General features: G+C 40.4%; 1 protein-coding gene across 1 annotated transcript in view; it reads left to right on the top strand.

The window, feature by feature from the left end:
• Positions 1 to 534: 534 nt before the first annotated feature.
• Positions 535 to 18,039, top strand: part of ABCC8 (ATP binding cassette subfamily C member 8) — a gene marked incomplete at its 3' end in the record, with an annotated part of 82,066 nt that continues 64,561 nt past the window's right edge. The window contains exons 1-6 of the mRNA XM_082000790.1: positions 535 to 1,289; positions 2,543 to 2,684; positions 5,374 to 5,495; positions 11,126 to 11,292; positions 13,517 to 13,759; positions 14,619 to 14,807. Of these exons, the coding sequence (XP_081856916.1) occupies positions 1,100 to 1,289; positions 2,543 to 2,684; positions 5,374 to 5,495; positions 11,126 to 11,292; positions 13,517 to 13,759; positions 14,619 to 14,807 (1,053 nt within the window). The 5' untranslated portion in view covers positions 535 to 1,099. The remainder of the gene's footprint in view (positions 1,290 to 2,542; positions 2,685 to 5,373; positions 5,496 to 11,125; positions 11,293 to 13,516; positions 13,760 to 14,618; positions 14,808 to 18,039) is intronic.

Genomic DNA, 18,039 nt, shown 5'->3' on the forward strand with positions numbered 1-18,039 from the left:
GCTGTCTGTCCTAGGAATCAAATGCTCTCTGTTATGTTGAGCATCCATAGCTTAATCATTAAAGGAAAAACAAGGAAATTTTTCATTTATGGGGTCATTTCCCTAAGAGGCATTTAGCCAATTTGCAGTTTGAAGTTAAGCCTGGATATGTGGGCATTTCTGTTTGTAGGGTGTGGCAATTAAATTATATGCTCATCTAAGCAGTGGATGAGTGTCGCTGGGAATGAAAGGATCTCCAAGGTAAAGGATTTGGTTACGAATCTTAATACAGAGTATTTCATGGCTACATACCAGCGATACTTGAATCTCAGGCTTTGACTCAACCTGTGCTTGGAAGTGTAAGCCAGGTGCAGACTTCTGATGCACACTATGTTTTACTTTCTTGTATTATCCCCCAGCATGGAGGTACTTGATCAGAGTTTTTGCTTGGATTTGGTTCAGCTGAGCCTAACTTCTACGCAAGAAAAAAAGTTTGAGAAGTTTGATTTATAGATTATTTTGGTATATGTAAAATTGCATAGGGAGTGATGTGGAACCCCCTCAAATTAATGGTCTGATTCCCATGGACAGTGTATAACTGTTACACAATTTAATCTAATTATATCTTCATTTTCGTGGAGGAAAAAGTGCAAAGCTGATAAGGTTAAAAAAATATATATTTCTTGTAGTCTACAGTTCCTGTCATCGCTAATTTAGTGCCTTTTTTTTTTTAATATTCTGTATTACTAACGATGCGTAAAACGCTGCATGGCCGAGCCCCGGGAAGCCTGGAACACCGCTTTATGGTGCTCGAAGGTCACCGAGGGCTGTCACGGTCCTTTCGCACCGGTCTCTACTCGTGTCGCCTTGCTGCAGTCGCGAGCTCCGGCCCCGCTCGGCGCTCCTAGGCTAAGGCCGGGGGTTTTCAGCTCATCCGCCCGCCCTCCCCCCGCCCCGGTCCGCTCCTCCGGTCGGGTCGGGCCGGGTCGCCCTGGCCGCCGTTGGGGCGGGGCGGGCCGTTAGGGCGGGGCCGGCCGCTGGGGCAGCGCCGGGGCCGCTCGGTGGCCGCCGCAGGTGCGGGCAGAGCCGCCGCCGCGCAGCCCGCGCCGGCCCCGCCTGGATGTGCGCGGAGGCGGCGCCCGGCTGCGCGCAGGGTCCCGCCATGGCCCTGGCTTTCTGCGGCGACGAGGGCAACTCCACCGCCTACAACGTGGACCACGGCGTGCTCAACAACGGCTGCTTCGTGGACGCGCTCAACGTGGTGCCGCACGTCTTCCTGCTCTTCATCACCTTCCCCATCCTCTTCATCGGTAAGTGCCTGCGGGGCTCCCTTGCCCTCTGTCCTCCCTCCCCCCCCGTACTTTTCTTTGTCGTGCCGTGTCCCCGGCCCCCGCCGTTGCCCGGCCTTGCCCTGCCCTCCGCGCCCCGCCGCGCTCGGTGCGATGGGCGCTGGGACGCGGCGGGAGCTCCGGGGTGCTCCGGCGACCGCCTCCCCCGAGGCTGCCCGCCCGCTCTTGGGGCGTCTCTACGCTCCGGGCGGCGGTGCCCATTTCTCTCCGGCGGGGGCTCTCCGAGGTGGGGCATCCTGCGGGGCTCCCTGCAGGTGAACCCCGCCTTGCGCAGGGGCCGGAGGGATGCTGAAGGAGGCTGCAGGATTTGCCTGCAGGTTTTGACTAGCAGCGCGGGAAGCAAAAATAAACCTGCTATTAAAAAACCGGCAAACCTGGCGAGAAAGCCTTACGCTGTCAAGTAATATTCCCTGCAATTACTGAACCGTTAGAGCAGCCGGACAGCCCTCCTCATTATTGGTAATGGCTAGGAGGGCTGCCCGGCTGCTGTAACTCTTGCCATGTCTGCAGCGGAGGTTATTTGATAACATGAAGCTGGGGGTTACCAGTAGGTGGCCCGGTGGTTTAATACATGCGGCTCTTCCTACTTTGAGTACCATTCTGCTCAGCCTGGTCTGTCCTCTAGGTATCCGTGGCACGAGCTGTGTGATTTAGCACTTGCTTCTGTTGGTCATAAAAGGTCCGGTGCTGAAATAACAGCACAACTGTTAAAACGGGGTCAGCTGAAGAACTGCTTAGGGTAACGTCTGTTTATTTGGTGTTCCGCAGTATTGCTAATTTTTATTTGGATCAAGAGAATGAGTTACTTTTCTAAAAAAAAGTAAGATAAGGCATGAATTCTTTAATTAAATGCATTGAAGTGAAGAAAAAAATAGCGTGTATGTTTTGTGCACATTTGTCAAAATGGTCATTTGTTCTTCATTTAAACTGTTAATATATTTGAAAAATGTTTAATGTGTGTAATTACTTGATATTTAGTTGCTAAAAGTATAGGAATTTAAGGTTGTGTCCTGTATTGTTGATTTTATTCCATATGAAGTGAAGCAATGAGGGCACAGTTCTGAAAATATTCAAATTACATGCATGTTTAACAACATAGTTGCATCAACTTTAGCGTGCTAGTTTGCTACACATATGCTTTTCTGTATGTAGGAGCTTTGTATGTCACTCTTGCTATTAAGGAAGTTCTTTGTTAATTTTCTTTTCCTGTTTAGGATGGGGAAGTCAGAGTTCCAAAGTACATATACATCATAGCACATGGCTTCATTTTCCTGGCCACAATTTACGCTGGATACTGACTTTTATCCTCTTGTTTGTGCTGGTGTGTGAAATTGCAGAGGGCATAGTGTCTGATGGGTAAGTGCATGTCTACCTTCTCCTAATAGCACTGAGCATTTTAAAGGTTTCAGGGTAGGTATTTTCCTCCTGCCTAAATTCTCCTCTAGACCGTATTCCTTGTAGTTATAAACATGTAAGCTGTATTCTTGGTGATTAACCTACCGACCTTGTATCAGAAATTCCACAGACCTTGCCAAGTTATGTACACATGCACAACTGACCTTAATCATTTTTAGTTCAGCTTAATGATACTTTCTTTCCAAAGAGTAATCATAGATAAATTCCAACAATTCAAGCAAATGGTGACACTTTTGTGACATGCTTTATGTCCAAGGATTCAGCCCCGCAATACTTACCCAGGCAGAACTCCCATGTGCACAGTACTGTTCCCCCACAAGCAGATTTTTGTTCGTCGTAATAAAGGAAGTGGATCTACTGGGCCTTACCTCACACCCCATATTCTTCTGATGTTTGTGCACTACATCTGATCTGTTACCTTGAGCAGAGCAGCTCACATTATATGAGCATGATTTGTCATCTGTTATTCAACTTAGGATGTCTTTAAACAGTAGTCTGTGGGGAAAAAATATTCGAAGTGAAACAAGTGATAGAGAAGAGTGATTTATCATGAGAAATGCTAATGTTGTATAACGATGGCTATGATCATCATTCTCTGAAGAAAGGTCTGATTTTCCTAACTATTATGAATTTGCAACCCAAGGATTATAAAGTTGAAGGTCCTCATTAAACAGAAAAAAAAAATCTGTTTAGCAATCTATATAACAACTATTCCCCAACCAGTGTGAAAGGCACTGCAGTATTCTGCTGTAGAAGCTGACATCATCATTATTATTATAACTTCTCTTAAACATATATAAATAGGATGTTTCTCAATGCCAGTTTTTTTGAAAAGGAATTTTTCTCATGCTTATTCAGAGTTATGAGAGTGTGGGATGCTCAGAGCAAAATCTGCTTTGGGTTTTCTGTTTTATTTTGCTCTCTAGCAATCCCTCTCATTATGTTTATTTGCTATTTAACTTGACTTAGAACACTGCTGTTAAGTAATGTGTCACCTGATGAGAATCAAAGCTCCTAGCTGTACTGGGGGAGTGCCAACCCACAGTCGTGCCTCCCAGGCACTCAGCAGGCTAGTGAGTGCTCCAGTGAATAAAAGCAGATTTTGAGACTCACCAGCTTTCTAAGACCAAAATGGATCATGTTGGTAAGTCCTTTTGACAGCACTTAAGTGCTAAAGGCTTTGGCACTTCAGCAATAGATGCAGCCTATTGGAGCTGTATAGGGGAATGCCAGCAACTTTTGTCTGTGAAATAAATAAATTGTAAAAAAACTCCCACTCCTGTAGCATTACCTACTGAAGCTTAGGCCATCTGAAGAAATCTGTTCCTGTTGCTTGTTTTTTCCTTGCTGAGAATTCAGCCCTGATGTACAAAAAAAACCCCTGGCATTACTAGGAATTTAGAGGCTGGAGAATCTTTTCTCATTTTGCTGTGTGTATATATATATATACACATATATATATACAACTCATTGTCAACAAGAGGAGTTAACTGCTTATGCCACAGGTTGTCAATATGGCTTCAGCCACCTCTGCAGAGTTCACCACAATGTCTGTGTGAGGGAGGGCTTTCCTTTCCTGGTACAGGTGCAGGAAGTGGTCCTCCTAAGCTCCTGTGGATCTGTTAGACGTTTGGGATGTTGAGCGCTCAGGCATGTGACGGCCAGTGATGATCTCCAGCTCTCTGACAGTGTAGCCCTTTTGTCTACAAACTACACAAAGATAGCTTTTGCTGCAGCAAGAACAAATCCAGAGATGCTAATTTATTTTCCATGAGGTTCAGAGGCCAAGGTGTGAATTTCCCTCAGCGTTTGTTTCCAGAAGGATTCCTCTTAGTGTTTCTTCTCCTGGTGCTGGTTGGGAGACAGAGGAAATTGTACCTCTTGACAACACAAGACACTCCATTACTTTTGCGAAAGAAAGAAAAGGGGAGGAGGAGAAGATGGCAAGTAGGAGGAAAGAGGGGGGGAAACATGATTCTACCCACCTGTACACAAACCCAACAACATTGCTCAACAATTCCCATACTCCCAAAGGGCTGCAGTTGGCAGGACCTCCTCTGCTGCTACCTGAAGCAAAGTGTCAGGAGAGTCTTGCTTTATAGGACAGAACTTACCAGTATATGATTCTGTTGTAGGTTTTTGTTCGTTGGCTTGCAGTCACTGCAAACAGAACTCACTAAGTAATATCCGTGCTGTTCCTTCTCCCAAACTGGAAAATGAAAATAAAACACTTCCACAAAATGTTTCTGTAGAAAATCTTAAACTGTACTGTCAGTTGGTCTTATCTACGTATTTTGATGGACAGCACCCGAACTAGTTTAGCTTTAATTAACTTTTCTCATTTTGGAGCTGAGCTGCTTATCCTAATTTAAACGATGTTCCAATTGCTTTCAGTAGGAAATAGGAGTACACACATTTCATTTTCAGCACAAGGGAGGAATTTGAAATCCAACTATGTGATTTAGGAGTATAAATCCAATCAAAAGTCAGAGACCTTTCCATCCGTAACTCATTCTAGAAAATCCTACATCAGGGCAGGGTGCAGAATACAATTCATAAATTAGAAGGGAAATATTTAAAGAGCTAAGAGGGTTTAATTTTAATAAATGTTCACTTTTATCTTTTTAAGGGTTTCAGAATCGCGCCATTTACACCTCTACATGCCGGCTGGGATGGCATTCTTGGCGGCCATCACATCAGTTGTCTATTACCATAATATTGAAACATCCAATTTCCCGAAGTTGTTAATTGGTACGTCTCACAACTTACAAGACTTGGAATTGTGATTGTGGTGCTGTGTGTCTGTTCATTTTGTGTCAGGTCATTGTAGTCTCGGTGCTAGCTTGTATGGATAAAGCTACACCTATATTCTGGTCTGCTGGTTGCCATTGTCAGACTCCGTTCTGAGTTTTCCTGAAACAGTTCGTTGTTTTCAATGCTTTCAACTTCAAATACTATTCTGTATGTTGTTCTTGGGGATCCAGGGGGCCAAAGGCTTCTCTAGGAAGAACTGGATTTGTGGGAAAAGTAGCATGTCAAACTCTTTAACTCTAAAAGCTATCCAAATCCCCCTGCTTGTCAGCATGTTGCATTGAAGCATGATAGAAGATTGAAGCCGTCTTTGTGTATGTGGTCTATGGAAATATGTAGGGAGTCAAGGGCAGTGGATGACATCACTGACTTTCAATGTGACCCTGGATATATTACTTCGCCTGCTTGTTTCTTGCTTCCTGTTCCTAAAACTCCCTTTGTAAACTGCTTTAAGACCTTTTGAATGGAAAATGCTATGTATAAGAAATACCTAGTATACTACATATTTTCTGCAAGATTGTAAATAAACTGTAGGGAGCTATAGAAAATCCATTGCGGCTGACAGTCGTGCAGTTGGTGATAACATTCTCTACTGTCTAAGTAGATTGCAGACTGTGGATGTCTACACATTTAGCTAACACATCCTGTTAGCAGATATTTCTTTGGTGGTCCTGGCTCATCAAATTTTGTGTGAGCTAGTTTTCTGTATTAATGGATCCTGCTAAGGTTTGTCTTGTGTCATTGTAGCTCTGTGTATCAAAGTTCTGTTCTAGTTTTTGTCAGGTGGTTAAAAAGTCCTTAACAACTGGATTTGAGAAAGTTTTTAAATATTAAAGATTATTTTGAGCTGCATGTTGTGCTAAGCAAGCATCCTCTTCTGCAGAAGGAACCTGTAACTCCTGTAACTAAAAAAAAAAAAAAAAAAGTCAGTCCTCTTCAAAAACTTCAGATTTCTATCCAGGCAACCTTTATGTTTTCTCATTTGGGACTGTTTTTCTTCTTGTACCCTTACTTTTAAGTAGGATATTTTTTGTCTTTTATGACTAGATGGGGTCATTTAGTTACTTTTTTACTAAGTCAACACAGTCTTTTTAATGCCTTCTCACAGGACTAGATGCTATGTCACGGGAAAGCATTGCTAGTCTATTGCAGTCACCTATGGAAAGCAAGCAGTGATTTTCTTCGCTTTTTTTTTTTGTTGTTATTTCAGATGTATAATGCAGTGTTTAATAATTTAGTGTTGCTACCACATTTATGCTGTTAAATCATTGAGAAAGGTAGCACAAATTTACAACTGGTAGCTGATTACCTATTTTTGCATAATCTCTTCTCTCTAGAGATTTCTCTTTTATGATAATTTTGTTCAGTACTTAGAGCACTGATGCTGAATAAGCTCTGGACAGTAATTGAATAATAAACAGTTATAGCAATGAATACCAATACTTAAGTAGGTATTACTGATACTGAAGTTAATAATTGTGAATTTTAATTTTGAAAGAATTTCCAAGGAACAGACTCCTTTAGAAAATCTAACCTTAATAGCTAACTGTTAGGCAAAAAAAAGAAAATCAAAATACCACAGTCTTTCCCACTTAGTTGGTCTGATTTTTATTTTAATCCAAAGTCTTCACAAGCTGAGGGTCTTTGATCTTTGTTTTGTTTTTCTTTTCATTGTCCTGTGTTTGTGAGAGAATCTAAGACAGACATTTCTGGAAGTCCTCATCCTTTATTCTTGACTGCACAAATTTATTGTTATCTAACCATGAGGATTGTCATCTTTCAATGTTAATTGCAACTACTCTGTATTGACAACTGGGACTAAGTGATGATACGTTTATGTAAATTAGCCCAGGATAAGATAGTTAAATTACACCTATGCTCAGCTGTCAACCCCCTAGACTGCAGCGTGGTCATGAAGGAGCTTTCTTTTAAAGCCTAATACAAACCATGAGGAAAATCTTAAGTTGGTGATAAACCTCTGCTGAGTCTATGAGAAAGGAAACTGAAAGAGGGTTCTTTGTTAGTAAAATGTTGTAGAGGAGATGTAATATTACATGCACAGAGTAAAGTAAATGGCCTAATGTGGCATCTTCTGCTGCTTCTGAGCATCAGTGAAGTTCCACCTAACTGCAAGGCATCATCTGTCTCAGCTGCAGGATCCATGCCTACATTTGCAAAGAGTTCATAGCCGTATAAAGCAAAGGCTTACAGAGCCTTACCTAAATCCGGTGGGGAAAGTCTCACTGATGCAGTACAGAAGACCCTTAAAGGTCTGGTCATTAATTCTGAACAGGATAAAATTTTTCCAATCCTGTGAAACTTTGAGATGTTTTCTTTTTTTAAATCTTTTTCACGCTGTACCTTAAAGAAACAAAGTCCATTTGTAGTTCTTCAAGAGGCAGATACCATAACAGACCTGGGGATTAGCACGTTCCCTTGGGCTACGCAAGACAAGGACACACAGTTCCTGTACTGAGCCTGCCTTTTAGCTTTGTGCCCAGGCTGTTGGCTATTTTGAAGTAGTCATTCTTATTATCTCTTATAAAAAAAATTTTTCAAGGTTTGTAATATTTATTCTCTGAAGCTAATGATTGAGTCCAGGATCCCAGTTGACTGTCCCAACACTTTGATTTGGTCTGAATGTGTTTTTCTCTGTATGGTTTTGACCTGTAATTATATTTCAACAAACATAGCTTTTCTAGTGTAGCACTGTTTACCAGGGGGACTGTCATAATAATGCTAATTTTGGTGCTCTTTGCACAGTGTTGTAGAATGGATGCATAACAGTTGTACAATTTAGCAGGACACGTTTTAGAATAGTTTCCAAACTGAATTGGAAAATCTGCTGGCTTTCTCAATGTTCAAAATATGTAATTGAATAGTAGCATCTTATTGCACTATTCTTTAAGTTAGTATTTATTTGTTTTATAGATAAATAAACCTCTGAAATTAAACACTAGGAGAAAATTATGAAATAACAATAGGACTTTGAGTTTTTAATCTGAAAGGGATAGTAGCATGGGAACACATATGAATTTTTTGATTTAAGAAAATTGTCTTTTTCTTAACCAGTCATAATTATAGGACTCCCTTACCATTCTTGACAGTAATCTAGTTTTCTAATTTAAATTTCTTGTGCCTTGCCATTGTAGTTAATTCCCTTAGAATTAATTTATTTTTTTAAATGGAATTTCCTGTTATCATATGAATATGATGCTTATTGCTTAATACACAGAATTTCTCTCCAAACAGACACAGGTGAATTAATAAATCCCACCCAGTTATGTGTGTGATTTTTCAGATCTTGGGCTTAATCCATTAAAGGTGTAGAACAGTTAGAGTTCCTCATGGCTTAATTTTCAGCGGTCTGGCCCCAGGTGAGAATCTACACCCTGATGTTGTGGGTTGAAGTAGCTTACACAGGCCAAGAAAAAGTGAGGTGCTTTAGGCTGCAGGCATCTAGAATAGATCTATGGCAATCAAGTAAAGGAAAGCCTGCTTCTGTGATCTGATCACTAGGCAGTTCAGGCCAGTGGAAATTCTTAGTAATAAGTTCTAGAAACTCTCAGCCAATACGCACTCACCATTCAGATGATAAAAACACAGCTTGAAAGAAAGAGCCATAACTATATTTTCCAAGGAGCCTTATCTTGAGGGGCCTATGAACATCTTCCAGATTAGGTTATGTACACTTGTATTCAAAAGTGAGAAGCTAAGTAAGTTCAAATGCTTTTAGGAGATATGACAATGGGAGGCCAGTTATCACCTGAGAATGTTGCATTTGGCACTTTCTAATACTTCTTACATAAAAGATAAATGGATGTTCTAATAAAATAAAAATTACAAAAAAAGGTCATATAGACCCTTATTTAAATCCTAAATAGGAGAATGGCTCTGCTAGGTCTTACTTCTTCTTCCAAGAGCTCTGCATAGATACCAGTTGGTTTTTCAGGTATCCTCTGCTGGTGCAGATTTTCAGTGTGCTATGTTTGTGTAGGTCCTCTTTACTCTGAGGAGGATGCATTCTCAGCCCCTTGTAAGATGGAGACAAAACACAAAGATTAACAGATAAAGGTGGTTAGGACTAGAACAATGTGGAATGTGTTCTTGGATTAAGTGAGATTTTAGAGTCAGGCATATCGCAAGTAGGAAGGAATAGTGCCTCGAAGGTAGGAAACAATCTGCAGCAGGATGAGGAGATGAGATTTGATGCAGTATAAGTTGGGAAGATGGTAGGAAGCCTCACATAAGGCAGTTATAGTTTTATAAGAGGGATTCTGTAAGTATGTGTCTTAAATCCTCTCTGCAACTGCATCTGCTAGTAAAATACAGTGCTGAAATACCTGACCTCTCTTAGTGCTTTCTTCTTACAAACTGGCCTGTTAATTTTAGAGGAAGATAGACTGTCTTGGCGAATGTCCTAATGCCCAGTACTCTTGTATTGTTCCATTTACTGTCCTCATTTAAATGAGAGTTTTGAAATTGATTTCCACAGAAGCAGGATTGGCAGCCCCAAATCCCATATGGACTCTGTTGAATTTAGTTTTGCTTGGAAAGTGTGGGCCCACAGTACACCTTCACAGGGCTTCCTGGGGTGCCTCAAGGTAGCAGGAACGCCACAAACTCTTTGAACGTTGTGGAAGTTCCTGATGGTTACCCATATTTGTAAGTTAGACTTGCAGTTGCTAATGTCTTGGTAAGTTAGACTTGCAGTTGCTAATGTCTTGGTTGAAGACTCTCTGGTGTTGCAGCAAGACACTCAGAAAGCATATCCGTGTTTTCCTTGGCAGTTAGAGCGCGTTCCAGCTGTTGCACTGTGGCAGATACAGCAGCAATGAAAGATTCATGTAAAAAAACCATAACCCTGGAAGGTATTTCCTGAAGAATGGGGAACAGGAGCTGGTTTATGGTGTGGTAAATGGTATGGAGTGTGTTTTCAAATCATCAGAGCTTACTGCAGGTGTTATTTGCCTATAACTGACAGTAGCACTTTTAGACAAGAAGTTCAGTAGAGCTCTAAAAAGCTAAAGTTGTGTTGTACAAATGCCAGAATATCCTTCCTTGATATGCCTGCGTATCTGCTTTATAAATTTAGAGCAGCAGGAGTTTGGAGAAAATATTTTAATATCTATTCCTGCATACATGCCAGAGATCTGCAAGGGGGAATGAGATCAATTTTCCTCCAAGCCAAATTTATAGAAGCCTTGTAGCATTAACCAAATTTGAAGAGCGTCATTCACAGTCACCTTCATTTGTGGGGCAACTCTCTCCCTTGACTCATCATGGAGATACATGTTTTCAACAGATGGAAATTTCTTTCGACAGACTTCACTTCGTGAAACTTTCCAAATACTGCTAAATCTAATAGGGAAGGAATTTGGAACTAACATTGTCTTAATATTTTCATGTTTGTGGAATTAAATTAGGCTTCTGTTTTGACATGAGAAAGGCCACTCTCTGGTTTTATATATTCTTGTTGCATTCTTTCTGAATGAATATTTAATACTGCTATTGTACATTTTTGCAACTGTGGAGATGATTAACTTTTTTTTTTCCCCCTCCTCTTACAGCATTGCTGTTCTACTGGACTTTAGCTTTCATAACTAAAACCATCAAATTTGTAAAGTTCTGTGATAATGGAGTTGGATTTTCTCAGCTTCGATTTTGCCTCACAGGACTCCTGGTGGTTCTATATGGAATGCTACTAGCTGTAGAAATCAATGTCATCAGGGTGAGGGTAAGTTGGTATCATAAAAGTCTCCCTCTGTGTTTTGGTGGTGGTGGGTTTTTTTCTTCATTTTTGTTTCTGGGTACTTACTGTGAAATGCATTTCTAAAGGAGAGAGGAAAATCCACTTAGAAATGTATTTGAGAATGAAAAGTTAATGCAACTTTATGAGGCCAGATGAATCCATAATTTTAAAAAAAACTGCAGACAAACTACAGACTACATTGTAGTTAAATGAAGATTAATTTCATCCATTCAAGTTTGTTTCAAAAATGTCTGTTATGATTCACAGTTTCACTCATCAGAAACGAGTTATTTCTGATGCAAGGAAAGACTGAGTGAAAGGAATTGTCCGCTCTGTCAGAGAATATCTTAGACACACAAATGACATCTCTCATTTTCCAGGAGACGATCACAATAATTGATTTATTGGGGCAACTGGGGTTGCTATCTAGCCTCCCAGCTACACATATTTTTTTTTTTTTCCCCGTGGTGTCTGTAGTCATAATCCAAACTGGGAGGTGGCTTTGGAGACTGCTAGATAGATAAATGCCAAAGTTCTTCCCTTGACCTGTCCCTCACTTAACTGTATGCACAAATTAAACTTAGTCTCAGGAGGGAAAGAAACTTCTCCATATAAATTTTCTTATGCTTCCCTCACATTAGTATGTGAACTCTTTCCAGTAATGCGTTCAGCAAGGTGAGTTGTATCTATCACGTATTTGTTCTTTTGTGATTTACTTGGGTTTTTTGTGTGTCTGTTTAATTGATAATTTAGGACAAAAATATGTCTAAAGACAGCCTTTTCAGTAACATTTTTGAAAGAAAGAGTAATAAAAACCTCAATGCTGGACATTCAGTATTTATCTCAAATGAAAAACAGTGGATTGGCTTGTGGGAAAAGTAAAATTCAAATGTGCTATCAGAGAGGCTTGCTCATAAACCTCCTCATAATAGTACTGCATAATTAAATGAGATTTAACCTCTGTGGAATTATAGACCACAAGGAAGAATAAAAAATGGTCACTGACTATTGTCTTTTTTTTATGTTCTGTTTGTTTGGATTTAATTATTAAAGGATGTCATTGGTGCAAAAATGAATTAGCCAGCAGTATGGACTTTTTACTGCCTACTATGTCTATGGCTGAGTTTGGAGAGCCAGGCTTGTTGCTGTAGCTGCTGAAGGAAGGGATTGGGATGCATGGAGAGCTGGCCACTGCTGAGGGGGAAGAGGGGCAAGGGGATGTGTCTGTAAAAATAAGGGTTGAGGACTCTATGCAGCAAAACCAGCAGACATTGGCCTCGCCTTTTTTCTCCTGCCTTTCCCCATCTTCTTCCAGAAGAAGATTGGCTTGTTTGACTTTTAGTCCCATCCTAAGTGTACCTTCTCCTTTCCTTCCACTGTTCCCATTGTTCCTCTAGAGGGCCTTTCCCAACGCCATCATCATTTTTTCTAGGATCTGTGAATTATTTCTCCAACTATGATTGGAGAAAAGATAGGGTGAAGCATATCCAGAAATCCTACTAAGATTAATAGGATTTAGGTACAGTTGTAAGTAGAGATTGAATGAAATATGTGGTTAAGTACTTTTCAGAAAGGAAAGGCGTATTTTTAAGAGGCTTGGCTTTTTGTTCCCAAAAATGAGCTGTGTCTGAAAAAATTTTTTATTGACAACAGGAAATCGTCAGCAGTCTACCTTTGCTCTTTTGATGTTTAAGCCAATGAAAGCATTTGTTAGTGCCATATGCACTCGCTAGTTCAGTGGTTTCCCAGACCTGTTCAGGGCAGCAGAGGTATCTCTATGTTCTGAGCTAACTAAATGTGAGGCAGTATGGTATGGAAGATGAATCACACTGATAGCTTCAGGGCTGTGTCTGAGCTAGTATGTCCCGCGTTGCGCTGTCTGGAACTCAGAGCGAGAGACTGGGGCTATTTGAAATGGTTTGTTTTTTTTTTTTCTGCAAGTATGCAAATTTGTACCCCATAAACAAAGTAATAGTGAATGTTTAGGCTGATTTATTTCTAAACTGGATGTCTCTGCTTTTCCCCAGGACTGCGGAAACTGGATTGCTGTATTAGTTGAATTTGAATGCCTAAATTCCTTGAGTACTTTTGAGAAACCAAGACAGATTCATTGGTTATCTGCTATGTCCTTTACCTCTTACCTATTCTTTGTGGACTTTTATTTTCTATGCATTTAGTGTAATTCTTTCGGCATTTTTCTGAATTTCAGAGGTATGTTTTCTTCAAAACTCCTAAAGAAGTTAAACCTCCTGAGGATCTCCAGGACCTTGGTGTTCGATTCCTACAGCCGTTTGTGAATCTGTTATCCAAAGGAACATACTGGTGGATGAATACATTCATCAAGACCGCCCATAAAAAACCAATAGACTTAAAAACCATAGGCAAGCTTCCTATTGCTATGAGAGCTCTGACCAATTACATTCGCCTTAATGAGGCCTTTGAAGCACAGAAGGTATGCAAAGCATGGAGTTATGTCCATCTGCTTATTCAGTGCTTATTTTTTTCATTACTTTTTATACTGTGACATGATATAAAATTATATAAACATGTATGATGCAAATGAAGTATTCATTAGCATAGCTTTCCGTATACAAAGAGATCACATACTCAGTTGTGCCTCGTACAAATAACAAAATTGCTCTACCTAAACATGTATGTCAAACACATTACTGTTTAAATGCATGTAAAATCCATCTATTTTGATGTGAAAAGTAAATATGGATTCTATTCACTGAACCCCATTATCATTCTTCCTAATAAGACCCTGGAATCATTCAGTTACAGAGTCAAGATTAATGAGGCCTCACAGGACTATTTTTTCCATGTTATTTCAGTTACAGTTTGTCTGTCGGAGAATTCAGGGCTGAAACTACCTTAGCTCAAATTCTGCTTAACTCCCTGGTGGGAGCTGAGTGTATTCAGGATTTTAAGAGAAGTCTTTTGCATTCTGTCTAAAAAGAGTATAGATTTCTAGTCTCTGTGTTCACAGGAACACATAACCCATCAGTTCCCTCCGTCTTTTTTTCCTTTCTCCTTCAGGAAGCCACAAAACACGTGTTTATTTGATCCCTGTTATGGGTAGGAAAGAAAGAATGGTTCTTTTTTTGACGTGGAGGAGAGTACAAATTAGTGCTTTGTTCTGACTCTCTGAAAACAAATGAAATAATAATTGCAGTTCCTGTGCTTTTCTATCTCAAAGATTGCAACTGGTTGTCAATGAATTAAAGGAGGGATAAAAATACCAATAATTTATCAGACCTGAGGTTAACAAATAGCATAATCCTTAACTTTTTTTTTTAAATTCTGAACAGAACAAAAGGTCATCATCTCCACAAGGTTCCAGATCAATTTGGTGTGCTCTCTGCTGTGCTTTTGGAAGACCCTTACTTCTCAGTAGCACGTTCCGTATTCTGGCTGACTTGCTTGGATTTGCTGGTCCACTTTGCATCTCTGGGATTGTTCACAACGTTGGAAAAGGAAATAACACCATTCGCCCACAGGTACAGTCAAAATGTCATCAAAATAGAGGAGTCAAAAAAATAATGCTATGACTGTGTATTATTTGGCCTCAGTAAAGGAAGTGACTCTGCAATGTATTTGTGAATGCTAGAAATGACAGTACGTATGTGCTGCCTACATTTATACCTTGATGGGGAGCAAAATATGTTACCCATGCGTCTAGTCATACTTGCATTCGAAAATAACCTCATTCAAAATAATGGTGAAGCATATCCAGAATCCCACTAGTATCATAAAGATTTTAGGTACAGTTTTGAGTAGAGATTGAATCAAGTGTGTGACTGAGTGCTTTTCAGAACAGAGAAAGTGTATTTTTAATAGGCTTGGCTTTTCATTTCCAGAAATGAGTGACGTCTAAAGAAGATTAAAACAGGCTTTTGTCATCACAATAAAATGCCAGATAATTTAACTGTGACAAAGAATTTCCACTAGTGTCTTCTGGTTTTGAAAGATCAACTGAAACATGTTTTTAAAGAATGCTACTTAAATGAATGTTCCCCAAGGAGAAACAGGCATACTTCTTGATTAACTAAATTAAAAAAAAAATAAAAAGGAAGATTCAGGAAGTAAGGTGAGGTCACTCAGGCTGGATTTCTGTTAGAAAGCTCACTTTATTTTTACAGCTTACTTATTGTTTGATAAAAGACTTTATTTCCAAAGTCTGTTGACACTAATGGAAATAATACCCATTCACTCAAGTGCACTTTGGATTAGGTCCACTGTACATATTGAAATACGTCAGATGCATTGCAGAAAATTTAACAAAGGCCTCAGGCTAAAATTGTTTATCCATTTTACAATCCTTATCCTAATATTTGGAAACTTAATATAGCAAGCAGTTTCAATGGAAACCAGTTAAAGCAGGAAATTAAAAAATTAAGACTATAGGGCAGTGTTGCAGCAAAGTGCTGTGGAGGCTTTTTAGCTGCTTCTTGATAATTTATTTGGAACACTGTTTCAGCTGAAATTACACTGAATCATTATTTATGGACTATCCTATTTAATTTTCCTATTAAAGTGTCAGCTATTGCTCCTCTGTGAAAAACGCTCAGGTCTGGTCCATATAGGCCCTGGACGGACTCTCATCCAGCCTTGACATTCCTGCTCTGTCTAGCTAAGCGGTAGCCTTATGGTTGTCATTTACACCATTTGGGGATCACCTAACAGCAATATGCACTGATGGTCATAGTCCATGACTGACACTTAAGGGTATATTTTACCTTTCCTAAAAGGCCTCCAACAGGCTTTTCCTTCTGTTTTGACCTGGTTTATACACATTGGGTTTTTTGTCACCTTTACATTTGAAAATTTTTCTGGATTAGATGAACTATCCTTCTAAAATGTATGAAGGCCATCTGTAAACAGACTGGTATGTTCAGGAAAACTCCCACGTGTGCACACACCTAGCCTACTGGGTCTGCTTTGGAAAAAAGTATACCAGCTCTACTGCTAGGAGTGTTATGTTCTTTCTTGTAATGAGTCAAAAAAGGGCAGTCTTGCCTTATTAATTCTTTGCTCCCATAGGTATGGGAAACAAGCCTTCTAAAACAGTGTCTTATGAAGGCAAAGATAAGTTGGGGGGAGACTGAGCTCGCAGCCCAGGCGGCCAACCATATCCTGGGCTGCATCAAAAGAAGCGTGGCCAGCAGGTTGAGGGAGAGGATTCTGCCCTTCTACTCTGCTCTGGTGAGACCTCACCTGCTGTACTGTGTCCAGCTCTGGAGCCCTCAGCACAGCAAAGACATGGACCTGTTCGAGCAGGTCCAGAGGAGGCCACAGACATGGTCAGAGGTCTGGAACACCTCTCCTGTGAAGACAGGCTGAGAGAGTTGGGGTTGTTCAGCCTGGAGAAAAGAAGGCTCCAGGGAGACCTTATTGCAGCCTTCCAGTACCTAATGGGGGCTTATAAGAAAGATGGGGACAGACTTTTTAGCAGGGCCTGAAACTAATAGGACAAGGGGCAATGGTTTTAAACTGAAAGAGGGTAGATTCAGACTAGGTATAAGGAAGGAATGTTTCACACTGAGGGTGGTGAAACACTGGCACAGGTTGCCCAGAGAGGTGGTAGATGCCCCATCCCTGGAAACATTCCAGGTCAGGTTAGATGGGGCTCTGAGCAACCTGATCTAGTTGAAGATGTCCCTGCTCATTGCAGGGTGGTTGGACTAGATGACCTTAAAAGGTTCCTTCCAACTATTCTGTGAAGCATTGTGTCTGATGTGCTGTTGAGTTTGAGGGCACTGGAAAGAATTGCCATACAGTGGGACAGAACTGGACAAGCAAAGTAAGTTATGAGTACAGGGGAGAGCATCTTTTACTCATCCCTTAGAGTGACATTTCTTCATTTTAAATAGTTTAGATTGAGGAGATGTTGTAATGAGCCAACTGTATCTTTCAAACAGAAATTCTGTTTCTGAAACTGAAGGCAAAGAGGTAAATCCCAAGATACAATATTTGCTCTATTCTTCAGGCCCTTTGTGAGCTATAAACTGCTGTGGAGCTGGAACTCTGAGATCACGTGGGTGTCATGGGCAGTATTAACTGCTTTAATTAGTGCTGCAGTTAGTCAGAACATGACAGTGTCTTAAATTCTGTCACGCTTTTCATGTTTATTTATAACTCCAGTATCAATATTTATGGCCACCCCGGAACATTCTTATGACATGAATTTCTCTGAGTGTTAATCATCTCACACTGAAGAAGAGACTGAGAGAATGATAACCTTTATATTCTTCTGGTAGCGTCTTCCACATTGCAATGTTAGGATTAGCAGTTCCAGTATTAGGAATATCTGCTGACATAACACATTCAAATAATACATTAAACCTACAGACTCATTATTTAAAAAGCTCTATAAGTCCTAGATCCCAGTGTAGCAAAAGACCCAGTACTGACATTTAAGACTGTGAGTCTAGGCTCTGCAAGTATCTCAATAGTGGCCTCCTGCTCAGCCTTTTACTGGTGAGAGCCTACTGGCACTTTTAAAAAGTGTTATCCTGCCTGCACTGTACAGGAAACGATAAGTGTCTCTTCAACTTGTACTGTTAAGCAGCAGGTGCAGTTCTTCCACTTTACATGTACCTAATGCTTTATGTTTATAAGCATAAGTATTAGAGAGTCTGAAAGACAAATTGGATGCATCTAACTGGCCATGGACTTGGCCAGTTTGTGAATTTCTCTTTTCTGCTGTCAAGGCCTTACAGGTAGCATGGG

The sequence above is a fragment of the Phaethon aethereus genome, assembly GCF_964289735.1.
Source record: "Phaethon aethereus genome assembly, chromosome: 5".
Taxonomy (NCBI): Eukaryota; Metazoa; Chordata; class Aves; order Phaethontiformes; family Phaethontidae; genus Phaethon; species Phaethon aethereus.